This window comes from Bombus bifarius, unplaced genomic scaffold, assembly GCF_011952205.1.
Source record: "Bombus bifarius isolate JDL3187 unplaced genomic scaffold, Bbif_JDL3187 scf7180000007974, whole genome shotgun sequence".
Lineage (NCBI taxonomy): Eukaryota > Metazoa > Arthropoda > Insecta > Hymenoptera > Apidae > Bombus > Bombus bifarius.
Window position 1 is genome coordinate 1,287,270 of NW_022884360.1, and position 20,824 is coordinate 1,308,093.

At 37.1% G+C, this 20,824-nt stretch overlaps 3 protein-coding genes and 1 long non-coding RNA gene across 13 annotated transcripts; 2 read left to right on the forward strand and 2 right to left on the reverse strand.

Moving 5' to 3' along the window:
• The first annotated feature begins 148 nt into the window (after positions 1-148).
• On the forward strand, positions 149-15,515 carry LOC117217182 (dnaJ homolog subfamily B member 6). Of its 7 annotated transcripts, none has more exons than XM_033464581.1 (8): positions 151-324; positions 9,696-9,804; positions 10,253-10,362; positions 11,205-11,315; positions 12,162-12,338; positions 12,559-12,820; positions 13,018-13,107; positions 13,787-15,515. In XM_033464581.1, exons 2-8 carry the CDS (start codon positions 9,740-9,742, stop codon positions 13,953-13,955), a joined length of 984 nt encoding a protein of 327 aa, XP_033320472.1. In that variant the 5' UTR covers positions 151-324; positions 9,696-9,739; the 3' UTR covers positions 13,956-15,515. The 7 variants fall into 7 exon arrangements, with proteins under 7 accessions (XP_033320478.1, XP_033320472.1, XP_033320479.1 ...); XM_033464583.1 differs by lacking the exon at positions 151-324 and adding an exon at positions 3,293-3,388; XM_033464582.1 differs by lacking the exon at positions 151-324 and adding an exon at positions 6,816-7,043.
• LOC117217188 lies at positions 12,257-12,589 on the reverse strand. Its single transcript, XR_004489492.1, has 2 exons — positions 12,453-12,589; positions 12,257-12,376 (listed from the first exon to the last, which is right to left on the reverse strand). It is a non-coding gene; the product is annotated as an uncharacterized LOC117217188 (long non-coding RNA).
• On the reverse strand, positions 15,035-16,723 carry LOC117217185 (putative acyl-CoA-binding protein). The gene is made up of 3 exons (XM_033464591.1): positions 16,583-16,723; positions 16,282-16,396; positions 15,035-15,902 (listed from the first exon to the last, which is right to left on the reverse strand). Exons 1-3 carry the CDS (start codon positions 16,595-16,597, stop codon positions 15,763-15,765), a joined length of 270 nt encoding a protein of 89 aa, XP_033320482.1. The 5' UTR covers positions 16,598-16,723; the 3' UTR covers positions 15,035-15,762.
• A 527-nt stretch (positions 16,724-17,250) lies between these two features.
• Positions 17,251-20,712, forward strand: LOC117217179 (ran-binding protein 3). 4 transcript variants are annotated; one of them, XM_033464577.1, is made up of 5 exons: positions 17,251-17,409; positions 17,698-17,744; positions 17,992-18,084; positions 18,324-19,171; positions 19,246-20,712. In XM_033464577.1, the coding sequence occupies exons 2-5, from the start codon at positions 17,729-17,731 to the stop codon at positions 19,555-19,557; spliced, it is 1,269 nt and encodes a 422-aa protein (XP_033320468.1). In that variant the 5' UTR covers positions 17,251-17,409; positions 17,698-17,728; the 3' UTR covers positions 19,558-20,712. The 4 variants fall into 4 exon arrangements, with proteins under 4 accessions (XP_033320468.1, XP_033320466.1, XP_033320470.1 ...); XM_033464575.1 differs by having other exon boundaries at positions 17,254-17,409; positions 18,321-19,171; XM_033464579.1 differs by lacking the exon at positions 17,698-17,744 and having other exon boundaries at positions 17,257-17,409.
• The last annotated feature ends 112 nt before the right edge of the window (positions 20,713-20,824 follow it).

Here is a 20,824-nt window from a genome sequence, read left to right on the forward strand (position 1 = left end):
ACTTTCTTACGAGATTGAAAATTTTTTAGACGAGATAAAATATTTTAAATCGTATATCGTCGTAGATAGTCATTGTGGCGACGCAGCTAAAAGAGAAGTACGTAACGACTCTAGAAAAATCGAAACGGTCGGCCATATTGGATATCGACCTTTGTTTGCGCCAACTTCAGACGATAGTTGCATTTCTCTACTTTTTCGTGAGATTGTCGCTTCACGTCCACTGTGTGTCTCGTTCTCGATCGAAACGAAAACAATTACTCGTTTTCTCGCGGAAAATTCATTGTCGAGTGTGAACGGCGAAGAAAAAGCAGGAGCCACGTTTCGGTAAGTTATTCGATCTCGTGTATTTTCTCGAAATAATTCGACCGTTTATCACCACGAAAACTACGTCGTCGAGGGCAGCCGTTTCAACGTCGTGGAACAGGTTTCGTTCAAAAATTTCCAGAATAACACGTTGCAACGTATTAATTCGTACGTGATATTTGGTGATTTCATAATTTTGAGATTCATACGTCTTTCAGGTGCTGTGACAACGCATTTGTAGATACTATGAGCAATAATTGTATCGTAAACGTTTGCACAGCTATTACAGTCCTAGACGAAAAAGACTACTCGTGTCATTTAATGCCGATAATGCCCGTATCGTGGTTTAGTGTTGCTAGATAAAAGATAAGCGAGCGACGGTCTGAATCATTGTCACGAAAAATAGTATTTGCATGGAAATTTTGTGGAAACGTGTGTCGCGACTACATGAAAACATCTAGTCGCATCCCTAGCAACCACCATAACGAGTCTTTTCCCCCATTTTCCACCCTTCCGAGAGAATTTGCTCCGCAATAAAAAGCTGATTTTAAATGCCGATGTTGCATTTTTCGAATTACGCTCACGTTAGCTTCCTGGATTTATACTGCATCAGTGAAACTGTAGCACCTTGGCCGATTTATCTGGTTCTCACGGTATTGCGCGAATTGTTATTTTGTTATCATTTATAACACGAGTTTATGAAAATTATTCATGCTATTTTTTTCAATCCATACGGTATTGTTAAAGTTAATGGGATAATTTAAGGCATGGTGATTCTATAGGTTCTAATATATCTAATTAATACACTCAGTTAGAATATCTATATATACATCCAAATCTTAAACCTAATTCTAACTGTATTACAGTTTGAAAGTATTTGAATACTCATAGATGCCTTTTATGAATATATGCATGTTATATGAAACATTAAAAAATTTTATTAGCACTGTAATGAGGTACAAGTATTATGATTACATTGGTAAAATCTGAAACAAACTGGAAAATATATATCAAAATTGCAAAATATTAAGTACAAATATATAGTTTTCGCAGATCATAAAAGTATTTAAACAGCCAATTATTTGTTATATTGATAAGCCTCAATATTCAATAGAGTCATATTTAACATTTATTATATATTTAAGATGGCTACGAATACTCTATACTAATTTTGTATTAAATGTATGTGTGCGATAAACATCTCGTTTCTGTAGTTTTTAGTAGTTTCAATATATATTTTCAGAATGGTTTAAAATGTGACTAATAAATATATTTATGATAGTCATGTCTAGTTATAATGAAATTTCTAGTTATGATGAAAAATGTTTTACGTAGCATATATGATATGGACATAAAAGATTTCTATGGTAACTGTTGAAATATTTTCATGAGTCATTGTGTAATAATATAATAATAAATACTACAGTACATTTACATTTAAAAGAAAGAAGCTAAACAATTTTTAAATCAAATACAGTAGTAGTTCTATTTATATTAAGATCTTATATCCTAATAGGTTTCAGTAATGTCAGAAAGATAATAACAGCTCAGCAATAATTTTAAAAGCTACTTTCGAATACATGTTCTATCCTTATACAGTTATAAGTTCTTCAAAGTATCTTATATTGCATTAAGGTGTTTTGATTATTATATTTGCATGCATGTAAACATGAAGTTGTATTTGTCACGCTATTTTAAGCACAGGACAGACACCTCTGTTTCTATATTATGCCTTTGTATACTCTACAACATCATGCATTCTGTTCTCTTACATCTGTATTCTAATATTGTTGTGTATTTATATTATACAATTTATCACAAATTACATCTACACAAAAGTCGGTGAATACACCTTATTATTATCGACTGCAGGATGCAACAAGTGATTTGTGATTAGTTTACAATCATTAGAATTTTTTATGAAGTTAGGTTATTTTTTATCTTTTTTCTTCTTCTTAATACATTCATCCTTATACAATAAAGAACTTCTAGTCATATCGAAGTTAAATTAAAACAAAAACGCAAAAGATATTTCAGAGTCAAGAAGGAGATCATCAGGCACGCGTTATCAGATTTTCACTTTCGAATTCTCTGTCTGCGTGTCCAATCTTCTTCGACAATATAAAGCGTTGCTTGGAAAGGCAACTGGCTTAATTATCTGTATGTATCTGCATACATCTGAAAGCAGTGTTTCAATAATTAATCGCAACTGACACTATCAATGGGGACGACGATTTCGCAACGGCCAATAGCGTTTCCTTATAAACACAACTGTATTTTCCAATCTCCCAAACAGTACACCTAACCGCTTCTGCATTAAGTTTGACTCTGTTGAAGAAGGAAAAGGAGAACAAAGCCTACCATCCTCTTTCAATCTCTGTATGGAACGATTACATCACATCATTAACTACTAAGAAGGACCTTATTGACGAAGAACGTAATTGAAATGCGATAGAAGATATTAAAGGTGCGGGGGTCCATAGAGATATACGCAACTAAAATTAAACAGCGCTCTCTGAGGTTGTCCTAGACCCTTCTATTGGCACTTAACCGACATTTTCTAGCAGCGACCTAGCGCAACACGTGTTGCGTATGCATTGTCTTCCCAAAAGCAGACGCCAAGCTAGAAGAGGAAGGCTCGACTGATCCTTCGAATAAGGAGGAACGAAATGGCACATTTAATGGACCCGATTACGTAATATCGCGCAACTGTGTGCACCACTATCGAAGCTGCCAGTAATGTCTCGGTATATTTATATAGTATCTGAAGATAAATCGATGAATTAGAAATAGCCGGTGCATGGTACACTCGTCCGAATGTAAAGTATCAGCTGGTAAGGGATCAAGAAGAAATGGGATTTCTCTTACTGAGTTTCTTTTTTAAACGCCAGGTGACGCACACTGATTATTTTGAAATGTACATAGTAGATGAGAAAGTAGATTGAAATAAGCGTGATACATTGTTAGCAAACGTTTCAGTCACACGGAGGCTGCGGAATTGTTTGCTCGACGCCACGGGAGACAAAGGAAACGGCCGGAATGGTATTTTAAACGGACAAGGATGGTCGAGATCGTCCTTCTGCCGGTAACCGACACAGGCAACAGCCTCTCGAGATCCTTTTTCCTTGATACGTCGCTCACACTGCCCGAATATGTATAACTGACGTCACACCTTCTCGGGAGAGCGCAAAAGGACACCCACCGTTGCTCTCCCTCTTTCCTACGTCTTCGTTATTTACCATAAAAATCGTAGCGAGATCGTTTCCTCATCCCCCAATCGATTCTTTAATCTCTCAATTGATATCGTCTAGTTATAGATGAAATTAAAGGTCCATGATAATTTCAATGAACATAACTTCGGTTTACTTAATTCAACGTGTGTGTTCTACACTTTAAATGGTGGAAGGTATCAATGACACGAAGGAAGATATAGAATAATAATTTGAAATGAAATATTCCAAAATCAACTTTAATCGAATCTAAATTGGTCATCTATTATATATCACCAATAGCAATACCAAATATTTCATTTATATCGATTATACATTCAGATTATATTTCATTTGACACCTCGTGGAGATTATCGATTCCAGAGATCAATTTTACGTCGCTTTTTCCAATTGATCGTTTAGTTATGCTCTTCTATGACTGATTTGCCGAGTAAATCTATTGCTACCCACGTCGCGCTACATTTTTCTCGGAAATGCTTGCGATTACCAGGAACTTTTATTCGTGTAAAATTCCACAAGTTTTTAAAATGATTCTTCATGAGAGATGATAGAAGAGGGGGAGTATTCTGCAGTGACCTTGAACTTCTGTTAAATTTCAAACAATCTGTAACTTCTAATTTCCAACCGATAAAAGAATAAATTATCGGCTACCTAAAGATAGCTTTCACTCATAAAATCTACCACGTCATTCTTCAAATATCTATTTGATATTCTCCACGATGAATTTCTATTTTTTAATTGGCGATTGATGGAGCACGGTTTTTATGCGTTTGTGTATCTTCTTTTTTTTTTTCTAAGAAATCTGTCACTTTAAAGAAACATGTCATTTAAATCCTGACGAGACTTTGTAAAACGAGCAGGAGTCTAGCAAACGGAAGTGTCACGCTGACGATACGTGTGCACTCGCGCATAATTGCCACGCGCGTTTTCTGCGGGGGCACGTTTTCAGGCAAATATTGCGCGTCAATCAGTGCTGCACGATCGATAATTTTTCCTCTATCGAACCGGAAATATAAAGCGTCACATTAACAAAGAAACTTCCTTTCTATTCATCGTATTTTACTTGTTGAACTCTGATCTTCCCCTTACGTTGTTTACCAATCTGAGATTTTCAAGGCGTATCGTAGACGAAGAAGAAATTATAAATTAAGAATCCTAGATTCGTAAAATTCATTGTATCTTCCTGAATAGCTAAATATGACAAAGGTCGAACAATACGATGTAAACAAGGATAGTACAAGCGCAGAAAATGTAAATACGTGAAAGTTCGAAGAAGGTGTGAAAAATGGTATCAGAGACGAGAGAGTGATTTACAACCAACATTAGAGCAACGAAACCGCCTTGTAGCCGATCTTTCCATTCTTGGAGTAGTGCCCGGATCATTTCTCGACTACGACGATTATGTTTGGACGAATGTCAAGACCAAAACTGGTACGTGGCGTTTATTAACGATCAACGGATGCCTAGGCATTTCATTTCTTCATAGTAAACCGATTACTAACTGCAACAACTCGATCGAGTGTCTTCCAGATTACACGAAGAAATAAATGACAAGAAGAAAATCATTGGAGAGAATTGTGCAAATTTCGACGGTGCCATCTTCCAATTGTCAAGAAGAATTTAAAGCAGATGAATCAGCTAGATATACTTCGGAATAGTTTTTAGTCAAACTTAAGGTTCATTTTGGAAGAATATTGTCTAGGGGCTGTACAGTTCTCGGAACAAGATTGTCCAGGGCGGCCGTCGATTGATAAGGCCGACAGCCTTCCCGGCCGCGTTACGAACACAATAGGCATCCGAAACATTCGGAATTGCATGTTACGTAAGGCGATCGAGTCCAGTTCTCGAGGCGCCGGTGAATTTTAAATATCGAAGACCCGTTTCCAGCCGCGTTCCTCGCGCCGCTAAATCGCCAACTCCTTTTGGCTGATCTACTTTTCCAATTACACGACCACGCTTACATGGTACTTCAACGTAGACGATCGATGAAACCGGAAAATTCCAGCAACGGCATTGTTTTTCTCGGAAGAAGCCACTGACCCGGTATTCTTGCCTTGCATGGAGAATTTTTTCTGTGATTATAGAGTCCGAAGAGACTTCAGAAACTCTTCGAAAAGTCGAAGAAGTCAACCACTACTTTGATTCTTTACGATTAGCGGAGATTGAAAGGCGTGTTGGAAAAATATCAAGCAAACCGGATTAAGATTTCAGATTATTAATGGATAGAGAATGGAATTATCATGTAAGGACAACGTATGAAGTGGAAGGGTGTTCTTCTCGCGGTAAGCTATTGGAACGACGCCCACGACGACCCACGTTGCGATGACTGTTCGCGTGGTTTTACCTGCGACGCTGGTTTTGCGTGTAGGCAGGCCAAAATCACTACCGAAACTGGCGTGAGTCATGGATTTCGCGATCCTCCCGTGATCACTGCAGATTTATTATAAGCTACAGGATGCTTCCTAATTCGTGGACTGGCAAGACTCTCTTCTCAGCCGCTGCGTTCGCCAATATTAATAATCGAAGCCGACGATTTCCTCGCATCGACGAAATTTGTATATTTCTCGCGCGTAAACCTTTCGACGATATTTGTCTAATTTTTATATAGAACGTCGAAGATTTACGAGGATGAAAAGATAGGAAACGACCTGTATAGCATTGCCTCGGACTAACGTCCTCGACCTGATCGCGGAGGTGGCGTCGACGATCGCGTATGGACATGAAACGCGGTCCACCTGGCGCGCAGAGAGAATTCCTGCTCACCTACTAACACACTCCAACGATTTCACGCGAGAACCTCCAGCTAGAATCACCAGCCACGATCAGGAATCGATTAGAATCGAGAATCTCCAACATAGCACATTGATTCGGAAAAAACTAGTTTCTGAAGTCATACACCTTTAACGAACGGTTTCTCTCGCGTAGTTCTTTAAACTGATCATCTAGAAACGTAAGATGGTCCGTTTCCAAACTTGGTCCTCGCAGAAATCCGTTTGCAGAATGAAACATTTTCACTCGAGCATCTCTATATATCATCTTTTGGATGTTGATGTCAATGGATTGTTTTGGTGTACGTGATTCAATGCATTCTACAGCCCTGTTGGCTGATCAAAGTAATGGAACGAGCAGAATGCAAGCAGGCTGCTTTTTCTTGCCCACCAGGTGGAGGGAGGGACGTAGAAGAGCCGTGAAGTGGGATAACGTAATGACCTCCACCTCCGTGTTTCCAACTATTTTCGATACACGTCTCGGCTAACTTTAGCGTTTTCGTTAGTCCAGTCTTTGACTTTGAGCCCTCAGTTTTCCACCGGGCACTGTCTCACGCGCTCCATTCTCATTTCCTGTGTTGAACTCTTGTGTACCAATTTAATCACTTCCGCTATTGTCACCGCAGCTCTATTTAAAATTCAAAGTCGATCGCTATCGAGGATGATCGGTCCACGGTGAAACGAGTCTCAGTATGGTTCAGTAGTGATGAAAGATGTGCGACGCGAAGGAAGAAGCATGTGTGTAAGTTAAAGTTCTGAGCTGATGCAGGCTTACGCTTGACGAGTTCATTTTTTAAACATAACGATCATCCTTTTGAGATAGGAGAGAGACATGTAACTAACTGGGTGGATAGGCGAATTTTGTTTTCCATGACGCAAAAGGAGCCATTTATATAAGGCTGGCCGACTATTTCGAAGATGGCACGCAAAATTAACTTGGTGGAATATATTCGCGCGTTCACTGGAATACTACATAGTACGTGGGAACTATTTTAGAAGTCCGCCGCGTATTTTTTGCCGGCGCTCAGCCTGTCGCCATTCAATGGTGTGCATTCCAACGATTCCTCGACCGATCTCGATTTTACCTCGCTGTACAATTTCGTCGACTTTCTATTTTTCCTCTTTGCGTGGATCCTTGGGAAATCGACGAGCCACGAGATAAAATAGAACATCAAAGAAATAGTCGAGTCCCCTGTTGCCCCGGAGATCCGTCACTTTTGCCGGCTTTTAATCGGACCACGAATTAACTCGAGCGCTCTTTTCACTGTACAAAGCAGGTCGTGTTGATTGAACGCTTTTGAGACGCCTTCATGGGCAACAGGTGGTCGGAAGTTCCTTTGAAGAGAGTACCACTGGAAATCATTTCCAACGTCAAATCCACGAGGACCGTTTATGCAACTAATCTACCAATTATAATTCAGTTATCATCTAATAGATAACAGCTGCTTCGCGACGTTTTTTTATCTTTATTTTCTCGTTACATGAATTATATTTGTCATGTCGCGTGAGACGATCCGCACACCATCCCTCGTTACCTGGCCTCCATAAACCTCAGGGCCCACCATAAAACACTTTGAAGTTAATCTCTTTAACTTGCAGGAATCTCTAATCCTGTGAAGGTTTTGTTCTATGAATGGTCCTCAGAAAGTCCTTAGGTTTATTCTGTGCTCTTACAAATTACGGAGAAAGTGGGCTTTTCCTCGTGAACCATGCCATCCACAAGCTGCGTTGGTAGAAGGCTTCCTCTACCTATTCTCATTCATCAACGTGGGTTATAACCAATGAGCATTGTGCACTGCAGACAAGCGGTAAACAGTGAAATCTCAGCTAGACAACCATCAAATCACATTCGCCAACACGAAAAGAGTCTCAGGTCGTACTCGCTCGTAGTTTTGAATTGTATCAAATATTAAAGTGGGCGTAGTTGTTGGAAATATATATGTCGGAGATGAAAGGACACCGGAGCCTTCCCTCTGGAACTTCGGGAAAATCCGTAAAATTGTAATTAAAGTTTACAGTCGTAATTAAACAACCTGCCATCATCCTACCCAATTGTACTTGTTTGCGATTTGTGATAATAAACTTGGGCCGAACGTAGCCGCGGTCAACGGGATGGGCGCTTCGCCTAACAAAGGTGTGGAGTTATAGTATGACCCTCGTTAAAAGAAATACCAATAGAGGTACTTGACAGTAAAACATTTCAACGGTTCCTTCGGACAATGAATACCTGATGTTGAGGCACGTATACAGCACAAGTCCAGTTAGCCCGAGGACCCGCTATAAAACCTGGGCTTTTCCGGCAATTGAGATTTTCCAAACGGACAGACAGTCTTTGTCCCAAACTGACCAATTGACAGCGACGTCAATTTCCCTTACTTTCGGTACGAGGGCTATACCTGACGAATCCGATGATCTTGTGTCCTTAGACACACCCCATCATAGTTTTCCTCTGTGGCATCATTGGGACGAAGGTTCATTCGTTCTTGAGATCCCATCGACGAAGGAATCAGCGCCTGACGATCGATGAATTTGAGTTAGAGCAAGTACATCTTTCATCCCGTTGACCGTGGATTCGTCATCGAACCTAAGGCCAACGTCACTAACGTCGCAAGTGCCCAACCACCGCTGTTGATTATCGAATCGGTTGTGTCCATACTCGTAGCATCAGGCCGTATCTTCGTTCACCCACAACCCTGTTTCTGACTCCTTTCCGACATATACAAGGTGATTGGTAACTGGTGGTACAAGCGGAAAAGGGGTGATTCTAGGCGAAAAAAGAAGTCGAAAATATAGAATAAAAATTTGTCGTTCGAGGCTTTGTTTTCGAGAAAATCGATTTTGAATTTTCGGTCGGTACGCGTGCACTTTATCGCGTCTCGTTATAACGGATCTCACTGTAGATCGTTGTCTCGATGGAAAAATTTAAAAAAAAAAGAGAAAAAAATTTATATTCTATATTTTTGATTTCTTTTTTCGCGTAGAATCACCCCCTTTCCGCTTGTACCACCAGTTACCGACCACCCTGTATATCATAACCTTAAAATAAGCGTTACACTCGAAACAATATTTCGTTGAATTTGTTAACATCATAGAAAACTATCTTCAACGTGGAAGTATATAGGTCTTCTTTCTTCGTTAAAATTTATACTGGCCAGATTATCGTAATCTTTGGAAGGTTTAAAAACCTCTGTCGTACGTTATACTATCGAGCATTCTTTCCTATGTAGTTTCTGCCTTTTCTAAAGATGGCCCTTTCGTTCAAAGCAACTAGACTGTTGGAGAGTCGTATCTATACGAAAGCTGTATCTCTCCCTTCTGATTCGTTCGTGTCTCGTTACATGGTTGCCAATTGGTCTGCTAATTACTATAACCGTCTCTCTGCATTGCTTGACAGGTGGTTGCCTAAATCCTAACACCCAAGTGCGAACACTGTGAACGATGGTCGATTATTACAAGGTACTAGAAGTGCAGCGAACCGCCACGAGCGGGGACATCAAAAAGGCGTAAGTAATCACTCGGTAAAAGCAGAGCAGCCCGTTATCAACGGAGAAGAATGTACAAGAATACTCGAATGTTAACTTGCATTTGATATTCTATTATAAGATTGAATTAATATTGGAAAAAAGTTATAAAGAAAAAGCCAAGTTCAACGAGGATATGTGTTATAAAGACATATATATATATATATGTATGTATGTTCCAATGAATTACCTTATCATAAATAAGTGTGATTACTTGTTTGTCATTGGTGCTATTTTATTAGACGAATGGTAAATGCGATAGGTGGGGAAAGACTGAATGAATGGCTTTTTATTTCAACTCCGTTGAGGCAGCTGGCTCTGATCCAAAAGTCGATCAGTATTCTCGGTTAGAGGGAGTCAAGAGACTTCTTAAGTTCTACTATAAAGAAGCATCGCTGGTCGGTTGATTAAACAAAGCATTGCCTTACAGATATAGAAAATTGGCATTGAGATGGCATCCAGACAAAAACCCTGATAACCTGGAAGAAGCGAACAAGAGATTCAAAGAAATATCCGAGGCATACGAAGTCTTAATTGACGGTAAGCTTCAGCCGTTTCTCGTCGTCCTATCGTCGATTCCGAAGCGGACCTTATTACTGAAATTACCCTTTTCCAAAGAATCGATCATCTTCAACCTAAAGGATTTTTCTAAATCTTTTTATCCAAATGATAATAGTTTTAATTATGACTCTGTCTCTCTCTACGGCTTCGATTAATCGACGCTAGAGCTAGCTTTAGTAACGAAAACAGTGCGTCGCAATGTCAACGGGAGACGAACAACAACAGCTCCTGCTTGTCAGCAAAGCCGAACTTCGCATGAGCCTTCTCTTTCGAGCGGTCTCCAAGTAGTACAACTTATTCTGGGAGCCAGCAGTTCAATCTAGAACGAATCGATTCTCCTTTATGAATGACTGTTTCATAACCAACACTTGATACTAGCAAAGAGGAGGAACTGCGAGAATTAATCGTCATCCAACAATAATACTAGAATCTTAATCAATTGGACAATTGATATTCTGACAGTAATTTATTCTAGAATATTGCACGAGAAATAGGGTTGCGAATGAGTACTCGCAGTTCCGAAACTTTGATTCTTGAGTTTCTTTACAAGTTCCATCTCGTTTTTATGTTTTTTTAAGTTTGAAGTTTAACTTTTTGTTAACTTTCTGCTGTATTTAGTAAAAAGAGCGATCGTAACGTTGCGTTGTTGAAACTCGAAAATCGAGTCAGGCTTGAACAGAGAGAGCAACTCTTTAGCCGAAGCATCGCTGCGACAACTGACAGACTCTGTCGTGTCGACATACGTGGGAGGAAGTAAAAGAGAAATTCAATCAGAAATGTTTGTTTCCGGTCAATCTCTCGTGACCGTGCTCGATGTCCAGATGCGAAGAGACGAACCTACGACCAACGATTGTATCAGAAGGCATCCTCGAGGCCAGGCCGTGGATTCACCTACCGGAGTTTCTTTGACTCCCCTTTCCAGCGATATTTCGGTACCACTTAAGAGAAAAAAGACTTTGAGAGTGACCAAACATTTTCCTTCGTTTTCTTTAAGTTTTATTTTATTTTATTTTTATTGTTTATTTTGAATTTGATTTTGTCTTTCTTTCACTTTTTTTTTTATTTTTTTGGATCTTATTTTTTTATTTTAATGGAACATAGACTAAGAACAGAAATATTATTTAAGGCATAGCAAATGTTTTATTGGCGAAAAATTCAGCATATGTCAGGTACCCTAATCCCTCATTCGCCTTAAAAGAGTCATTCCTTACTCGAACTCGTAGAACTCAGGAATCTCTAATAGGGTTTCGTGACCAGTTTCTCTACGAGTTCTTGTGGAAAACTCGAAAGATACTTTTTTCTCTTTGTATGAGTCGCCGTAAATGCAGATAATATTTCCTGTAATCTTACCGCATTTCTAACAATTCTGCCATTGCTCGAATGATTGTAAACACAAGAACGATCAAGTTGTTACCAATAATTTCCTCCTAAGAAAGGCAGATCTTCGAAGAACTAAGTCGTTCCGTCGTATTTATATTAAGAAACAGTCTTTAATATTGGAATTATTTGATCTCTTAAAGTTTTCACAAATTCTTCGAAGGCTGTCTACGTTCATTTCATTCGTCCACGATTCCCGCGATCGTTTCCTCTTTAATGATTTTGCTCTTGCGATGGACGACCTCAGATTGATATTATAAATCATTCAGCGTATTCTACTAACCTGACAAGCCTTGCAGTACTTGCTTCTTGGAATTTGGAGCAAATAAAATCAAGCAATCTGCCTTCAACTTTTATTTTACAATTAGCAATAATCGCTTATTGTTTTATATACTTTTCAGAAAAGAAAAGAAGGGTCTATGATCAATATGGAAAGGAAGGACTTCAAATGCCCGGTGGTAAGAGGCGACACAAGGATGACTTTGATCCACACTTCACTGGTACCTTCATGTTTAGAGACCCTGAGGAAGTATTTAAAGAATTCTTTGGTGGTACTTCTTTCGAGAACCTGTTCTCTGGTAAGTAAACCCATCCTGCTAGTCTTTGATCGGCGAATCTGTGTAGTATCAACTACATGTACCCTGAGACACATAGAATGAAATATTTGAGCACGCAAATAAGTATGCATTTACCTTATCCACCGAATGATAAAAACGCGTTCAAGTAATTAACCGAATAATAGATGTTTAAATAGTAGTAAGAACCATGTGATTAACTGGTGTTTTAATTGTCCCAAAGACCTTGCTGAAATCGGTGTGCGCCTCGGACCCAACAGGCATAGTCATCCAAGCAGTAACAGCATTAGCACGTCATTCTTTGGCCCGTTAGGAGTTTCTCACTTTGGTTTCTCACCATTCAACAACTTGTTTGAAGGTTCGTCAGGAAACTTCACCTCGTTCAATGCGTTTACGACTTTCGGTGGAGCCAGCGGTGGAGGTGCTGTGAAACGGACAAGTACTTCAACTCGATTTATCAACGGCAAAAAGATCACCACCAAAAAGTAAGAACAATAATACATCGTATAAAAGAGTTCTTTAAAGAATTTATCATAGATATTAAATCGTATGTAGGTGATGCCCATAAGACATGAGACGTCACTTATATTTGTAAAACAACCTGAGATCTTCGATAAAATTTTGGTGTATTACCTGCAAGATGTGCAGAAACGATAATGATTTTTATCTGTGATTGTTACAGGGTTTTCGAAAATGGAAAGGAAACAATAATGTCGTACGAGAATGATGTGCTAAAGTCGAAGACGGTGAACGGCGTGCCACAATCAATAACGTATAGTTAAATCAGTTCTCTATCAAGAATGTTCGCTCGATCTCCGCTCGGCAATTGAGAAATTCCTGTCCTCGTGTCACGTTTGCGAGTAATATTTCTGCGCTCTACCGAGATGTTATGTTCCTGCTACCTATCTACCTGATATGAATATAAGAAAATAAAAGAAAAAAGAGCATAATCGTCACCGCGGCTAATTTAACAATTCAAGATGTTCTTGTGTCTCTTATTTAGATCGTCTCTTCATCAATTTACTTCTTCGTTTTATTGTTGAAATATTCTGTTAGAAAATATTGTTTAAATGTAATAGTGCCGCTGGTCGACGTACTTCTCCACACATTATACAACAAGAGAACGATAAAATACATATACATATATAATATATATAATATATAATATATATATAATATATAAAATATATAATATATATATATAATATATATAGTATATAATATATATTTATCACTTTAAAAAAGAAAAAGAGAGCAGTGAGATTTTGAGAAACAGCGATTACTCGACGAAATTCGATGACAGTGATTGGATCTCTAAGCTCGAGCGATCGAGTCCGTTTAAAACAAAGAAAGCAGGAAAACTTGCTTAATTTGGAAAAACTAACACATAAACAAAACACAGCCGCGACAAATTTGAGCTTTTGTTCCCGTCACCTTCTCTGTTTTACCAGGTTCGACGAGTCATCGACTAGTCGCCAGCTAATCGACAGTGCCAGCGATATCTCGATGGCTGGCCAGAACTCGAGAACAGTCCATGGTGACCATCAGAAGGCTAGCAGAATAAAGACGCACCATCATCCACTTCTCACTAAGAAGCACGATAAGAGTAAGAGAAAGTAGAGGCAACACTTTTGCAGCCTTCTCTCATTCGTTTTTTTGTCCGTATCTTTTTCATTTTAGTCTCTTCGTTTTATTCTTTTTTTTTCGAATTAAACGCATACATACATAAACATACATTATATACGTACGTACGTGTATCATTTACGGAACTGATGTAAATTATATCATTTCTCGCAACGTCGCTTTTGCTATTGTCTAAATAATCGGGATTTAAAAAATGAAGAAAAACTCTTCGTGAATTAGCATTGACTGGTCACAAATGTTCGATTTGATCAATAAATAAAAAAAAAAAAAATTCGCTGCAAAATTCATTGTAAGATTTTGCACCGAAAGTGGCATGTTTAATTGATTCTCGTTCGCTGTTGAGAGAGAGAGAGAGAGAGAGAGAGAGAGAGTGAGAGAGAGAGAGAGAAAAAAGAAGGCCCTTCTTTCTGCAAAGGAACAGAGGGATGTTGTTACTACAGAACATTCTGTTGCGTGTTATAGATAGCGCGTCGTTTCCGTTTAAAATCTGGCGTGTTATGTTTAATACGGTAAGTTTCGCTTATCCTAGATTCCTTAGACAATTAATTTACTACGTCGTAAGTTATATAATTGCTAGATTTTTATTTGTAAGTAAGCTGCACGAATTTCGAGCGTGCATTCACACAGGAACTTCGACTGAGTTTAATCGAATTTAAATTGTTAAAACATACACGTACACACGAGGCTGAATTTCATCACGCGTATATTCGTTTAGGACATCACGATGGACTTGCAGCCGTAACAATTGTTCTTACAGGATAAAATTGTATTACGAGAAATTTTGCTACAATGGATCTTTTCCTTCGTTTGTTTTCTACTCGCGGTGAAGCATTCATGATGAAAGAAATGTGTTCCTTTTTTTTCTTTGTAATCGATTCATGAGAAAAGAATTGAAACATATACAGGACTATGCTTTTCTGTGGCAGAAATATTTCTTCACAAGCAATTTATGTGTCGTAATTCTATTAGTTTACGTTAGTTAATTTCATATGTATCTGTATATAATAAGGACAAAAATGTTAAAACTGAACGTGGAGAAGAAAAAAAAATACATCATTAATGTATGGTAGTACATTTCATTACTCTCTATCGATATCCAACACTATGTCTCGTCTCTGATGTTCTCTCTTTTTGTTTGTAACAACATTTATCTCAAGGTGGGATACTAGTATAAAACGTCAAATTATAACAAAGTATTTACCACTTTATTTTGATCTTTTTTCTCAGCTTTACTGATATTTATAATATTCATACAGTGAAATTCATTTATAAATCGATATTTATATAAAGAAGATAGGCGAGAAATGTAAAAGTTATCCAAAACGAAGGGAGGACTACTTCTTTTTTTATATTTTCACCGTTATACGCTTCGATGTGGTATTAAAACTCGTGTATATGTATTCGAAAGATAAATATGTTAACAGTTGCATGTCGGTGAGTGAATATAGTACATGTATTGACTCCTCGCAAGTCAACAGCATCGACGTTGTAAATAGCTAATCAATGATAGCAAAATAAATTCAGCTACCACAAGAATATTGATTCATCAATTCGATATATCAATTCCTTTTAGATAACATGATTTTTTACAACAATTCTTGTCCATACCCAGCATAGACAATTGAATTGTTTCCTCAAATATCAAAAAGATTAGTTGAAAATGTATTCTAACATTTTTGCAACTACCTTGGTATCAAAGACAATCAATACATTACACATTTATAAGTATGTAAAAAAGACAAAATTTGGTAAAAATGCTTAAATAAATGTTCAGTATTATAAATTACTTCTTCCCAATAATGGATATCAGTTCTTCCACTTTCTGAATGTATTGTTCTTTCGCAGCATCTTGACTCATGCCCTTCCTTTTGTCCCAAGCATCCCACTTGGCTTTGCCTCTGAAATCTAGCATGCCTGGCCTGGCTGGAAAAATTAAAATCTTCCTTGAAAAGAATAGTACTATCGATGTCACAGAATTCTCATTAGAATTCAACAAGTTTGAAATCACATAAAAATATCTCATCATTTATTCAGCTTTTAAATTTGGTTTCTGTAGGTCTATTAACATTCGCTGTGCAATTGAAATTGCAAATTAAGAAGACCACAGAACAAAAGTGTAGTTACATAATTTTAGTATTACAATAAATATTTACTTTAACTTGTTGCATCAAGTAACGTAATCATATTATAATTTTGGAGATCTATTCAAGATCCTTCCTAACACATTTATACAAATAGATTCAAAAATTTTCAGCCAAAGTATATTAAGTAATACTAAATGATCACAAGTTGTTTTACATACTTGTGTTGCAATCTCCAACTGTAGCTTGTTTGTAAAGTGAGTATAGTTCAAGCAGGTCAACATCTGAAGCTGGAGCGCGCAATTCCTTCACCTCCTCAGCAGCCTTGTTAAATCTCTGACAAAAAATATACAAGAATAAAAGAATAATTTTTATTTCTTTTTAATGAAATTGTGGAAAAATTCAAAGTATGTACAAGAATTCAAGCAACCAGTAAGCAATAATGACAAAATATTGTCTAATTATAATATTTTATGTTATTTATGTTATTACGTTAACGTAATTAAATATAAAATTAATTACTTCATCGAGAGACATTGTGCTTTAATGACAAAAAGGTCAAGACAAGATTTGAAACTTTAAGAATTTCACTGTCGTGTTGTGCCACTGTTTCGGATCTATAGAACGTTGGCCTGGAAATACAATCGATTAACATTCTCCCACTCCTGTACTTACTACGTACGATACGATCACGACCACCAATAAACTTTCATGCCATCAAGACCTTGATTAATAAATAATTATACCACCGCATGTTATCATAGTATTAGCAAAATTTTTATTCAATTCAACTTTAAGTTCTTGTGTAATATGTATTTATTTTTATTCTACATCCGTGGCAAGCACATTATAGTGTTCTGATATGATTAATGGCAGTTGATGACGTCACATTGCGGGAAGAATAGCGACACTAATAAGAATGCAAAGGAAATTGAGGACGATATAAAGAATAATTATTAAAAACCTTCATTCAAATAGCAATCGAACGTTTCGTAAAAAGCAAATCTATTTTTAGATGAAGTTGGAAGGTCGATGTTGAAATGTTCTCGATGGTTCCCATCTTCTTCAATGATGGTTTAAATATACATGCAAATCGTTAAGAATATCTTATGAAGACTAAAAAAAAGGAGGATAAACAATATATGAATATGTAATAAATGGACTGCGGATTTTTGTGCATTTATTTGAAGGTGCAAAGATCCACATAATGCATGCAGTGCAAAAATATACATATAAAATATTCAAAGTAGAGCGTTTGTTATGATATGTAGTAGATGAATTTCTTTAATTGTTAATCATAAAAATCCACAGTTTAGTAATAAACTAGAATTGAGGACCAGTCAATGAATGTAAGTAATCAATAAATTGTTTCCTTAGTACCAATATTTCGGATTGTATTTTTGGTTAATTGTATCTCGCAACGACGTCATTTAGTCAACTTTTACTAATTTAAATAAAACAGAAGTTATATAATGATTAGATATTACGACATTCTTACGTTTGAAAGAAGAAAAATTTAATGATATTAATATTATTACTACGTAAAATATGTAACTATATATACATGTATATATGAATCTGTGTATGGATCACATGTAGTAGAGAATATTTTTTTATCTTCTAATGGATATGGCTAGATGGCGACACTTGACCACTTCCACGTAAAAAATGGCGGACTGCAAGGGTGCGTTTTGTGATTCCTTTCCTATACAGTAAATTAACGATAAATTCTGCACGATTATGTAAATTATAATAATTGAAAATTCATAGGAAATCATTGTTTTTTTTATCCATGTTATTCTTCTTTGATTCCTATGTATTTCCGTATCTTCCTTTCTCGGCAATATTTACTCTCTAGAGCGTTACAACAGATTGAGGAAATAATTTTGTTTGACAATTATGTTAACTATCTGTTTTTGAATTTCACGTAGAAAATAAAGAAGAGACGAATCGACCATCCTATGTTTTAAAGGTAGATCCACCACAAGAGTCACCGGGGGATTCACCTGAAAATTCCAACAGTGGTAAATACGTAGTGTTATTTTTTGTTCCACATGCGTAACTTTACCATCAGTTTTTTCTATGATATTTACATACAATTGCTATATTTGATATATTTTCGTTATCTCGCTACAATGTTGCATAGTTTCTGACCTGTCTCAATAACTTTTGTTGGAAACCACATAGGTTATGATGTGATAGGTATTATTTGCATGTAACAATTTATGACTAGTAGTTTATGAAATCTGAATTTTTTCAGAAGAAATGGAGAGCTCATCGACAGAAAATAATATCCAGGAATCACCTTCGAGTTCTAACAAGCCAGTGTTAGCTGCGTCAAAGTTTAGAACAACGTTTGGGTGTAGTGATTCCATCAAGAACTTAGTCGAGGAAAGAAAGTCATCCACGTTGTGGCCCTCTCAATTGAGCACAGTGACAAACAGTCAGCCTACTACTAAAGTATATCTACAACCAGCTAAGTTTCAGAATCCGTTTGCAAAAGCCACAGATTCATTATTAGATGAAAAGAATAAGGAAAAGGAAAATAATAAAACAGAAACAAAGGAAGATAAGAATGAAGAAAAGGATGATAAAAGTGAAAAGAAAAATGATAATAGTGAAGTAGGAGAAACTAAAGGTGAAGTAACAGAAAGTAAAAGTGAAGTAAAAGAAGCTAAAAGGGAAGACAAGCCAATTGAGGAAGTAAAGCCCACCTTCCTGTTGCTAGGCACAAGCACAAAAGATAGTGTAAATACTACAATAACGCCTTGTGCGTCAGAACCAAACTTTGTATTTGGTCAGAACCTGCAGGAACGTGTTATGATTGCGAACGATGCAGAAAATTCCGACAAAACGGAAGACAAGGAGAAAAAGGAAAAGAAGGAGGAAAGCACAAATGCAAATGGTTCCACAGAGCTTCTTTTTTCCAGTGCGTCAGCAGCATGCCGTACTACCTCCAAATCAAATCTAACATTGACCGAAGCTGCTCAAAAATTAGAAGAAGCAAACCGTGCTAATAAGAGGAAGTATAGTCAAATAACACCATTAACTGGTGAAGAAGGAGAAACGAATGTTCTTCAGATTAACTGTAAATTCTTCGCGTTTGATAAGGTTTGTATAAGAATTATTTCTGCTTTCAATTTTTCAGAATGATTCATTCACGATAAATTTCCGATTTTGTTCAGGCTAGTGGCAGTTGGCAAGAAAGAGGTAGAGGTACTTTAAGGCTAAACGACCGTGACGAAGAATCTCGATTAGTGGGACGCACTGCAGGGACGCAGAGATTAATTATGAACACAAAAGTATGGCCAGGAATGATCGCGGAACGAGCGGCACTTAAATCATTAAGACTAACGGCGATGGATGTTCAAGGAAGTATCAGAATCTTCATTATTCAAGCAGCGCCAAAGGAAGTGGAACAACTCCATGATTTGTTGGAAGAGCGGCTAGTACGCGCACAGCTACGCCACCCCAAGAAATTAGCTACTGAACAGTGACAGTCGATCAGTCGTCCCTGCGAGCTGTTTGCCAGTTATCATCTGAATGTACGCGACGCAGAAGTTGCTAACACGTGAGAACAAGATTCGGGAAACTACGTCGAAGTTATCAGGCCCTATTTGTTTCTATAGCAATTCGTACACAATAGAACTATGGCTATGATTCGCGCTTTTTCCCCTTGTGGAAGTTCTTAGACTTCGATGATATATCCCGTGGTGCACTGATGTTTGCAGACAAGCAAGAGGAGACAAAAAAGGCGAAAATACCAAGCCAAATTCTTTTTGGTATATATTTTCTAATCATTCCCAACCGATAATTCTTTTACACGAATTTCAAGCAGCGTTTTTAAAAGGAACCGAGGAAACCACTGGCTAGGGAGTTTTGATAATAGCATAATACGATAATACACATATACACATATATACACACAAATCAGTCACGAAACCGTGTTGTACGCTTTGAAGAAGAACAGCGTTTTTAGTTTCCAGTGATCAGTCTCTTTATAAGAATCATTTGAATTTTTATCGTAGCAATGTTCGTATCGATTTAGGATTCTCTATTCCTTGTCCGCTATACATAAATATAAATATATAAATATTGTACCTTTTAAGAAAATTAAGATTAGTTATATTATTTAAGATGTAGTTCCACCGTGAGCGAAAGTAACAGCTCTATACATGTTTATCGACGAGAAAACATTGCGAGCCTGTTTGAAATATACATTACATAAGGTTCTATCACGAGCACATAATGTTCAGGTTGTTTCATGATCGAATCTGTAACTATTTGTACTTTACTTTAAGTGTATATAGTACCGAAGAAAATCAGACAATTTCCTCGCGGTATTTCAAAGGCTGTGTATAAAACGGCTTCTCTCTTTAATTTTCTGCTTAACGATATTTATCGACACGACAATCGCTCGTTTGTTCCACGAGGAAGAATGAGGGGAGTCAGTCACAAAATTGCTCTTTAATGCAATGTGCAGTAATGGAACTGCAAAGATATTAATTAACGTAGAAAAAATTTTATTCATGATACAAATAATGAATTATTGCTATTGTTTTTCTGTACTTGATATGTAAGGAAACGAACTCATTGTACACATCGTTAATTACACATCGAACAAATACATTCGTTTGCATAAAAAAAATCAATCGTTAGTGTTTCTTTTTTTATACTATTCAAATTTATTAAAAAAAAAAAGTAACCAAAGTCAAGCTTGTCTGAAATGTACAAGTCTTTTCTTATCTAATATAAGGAACTATT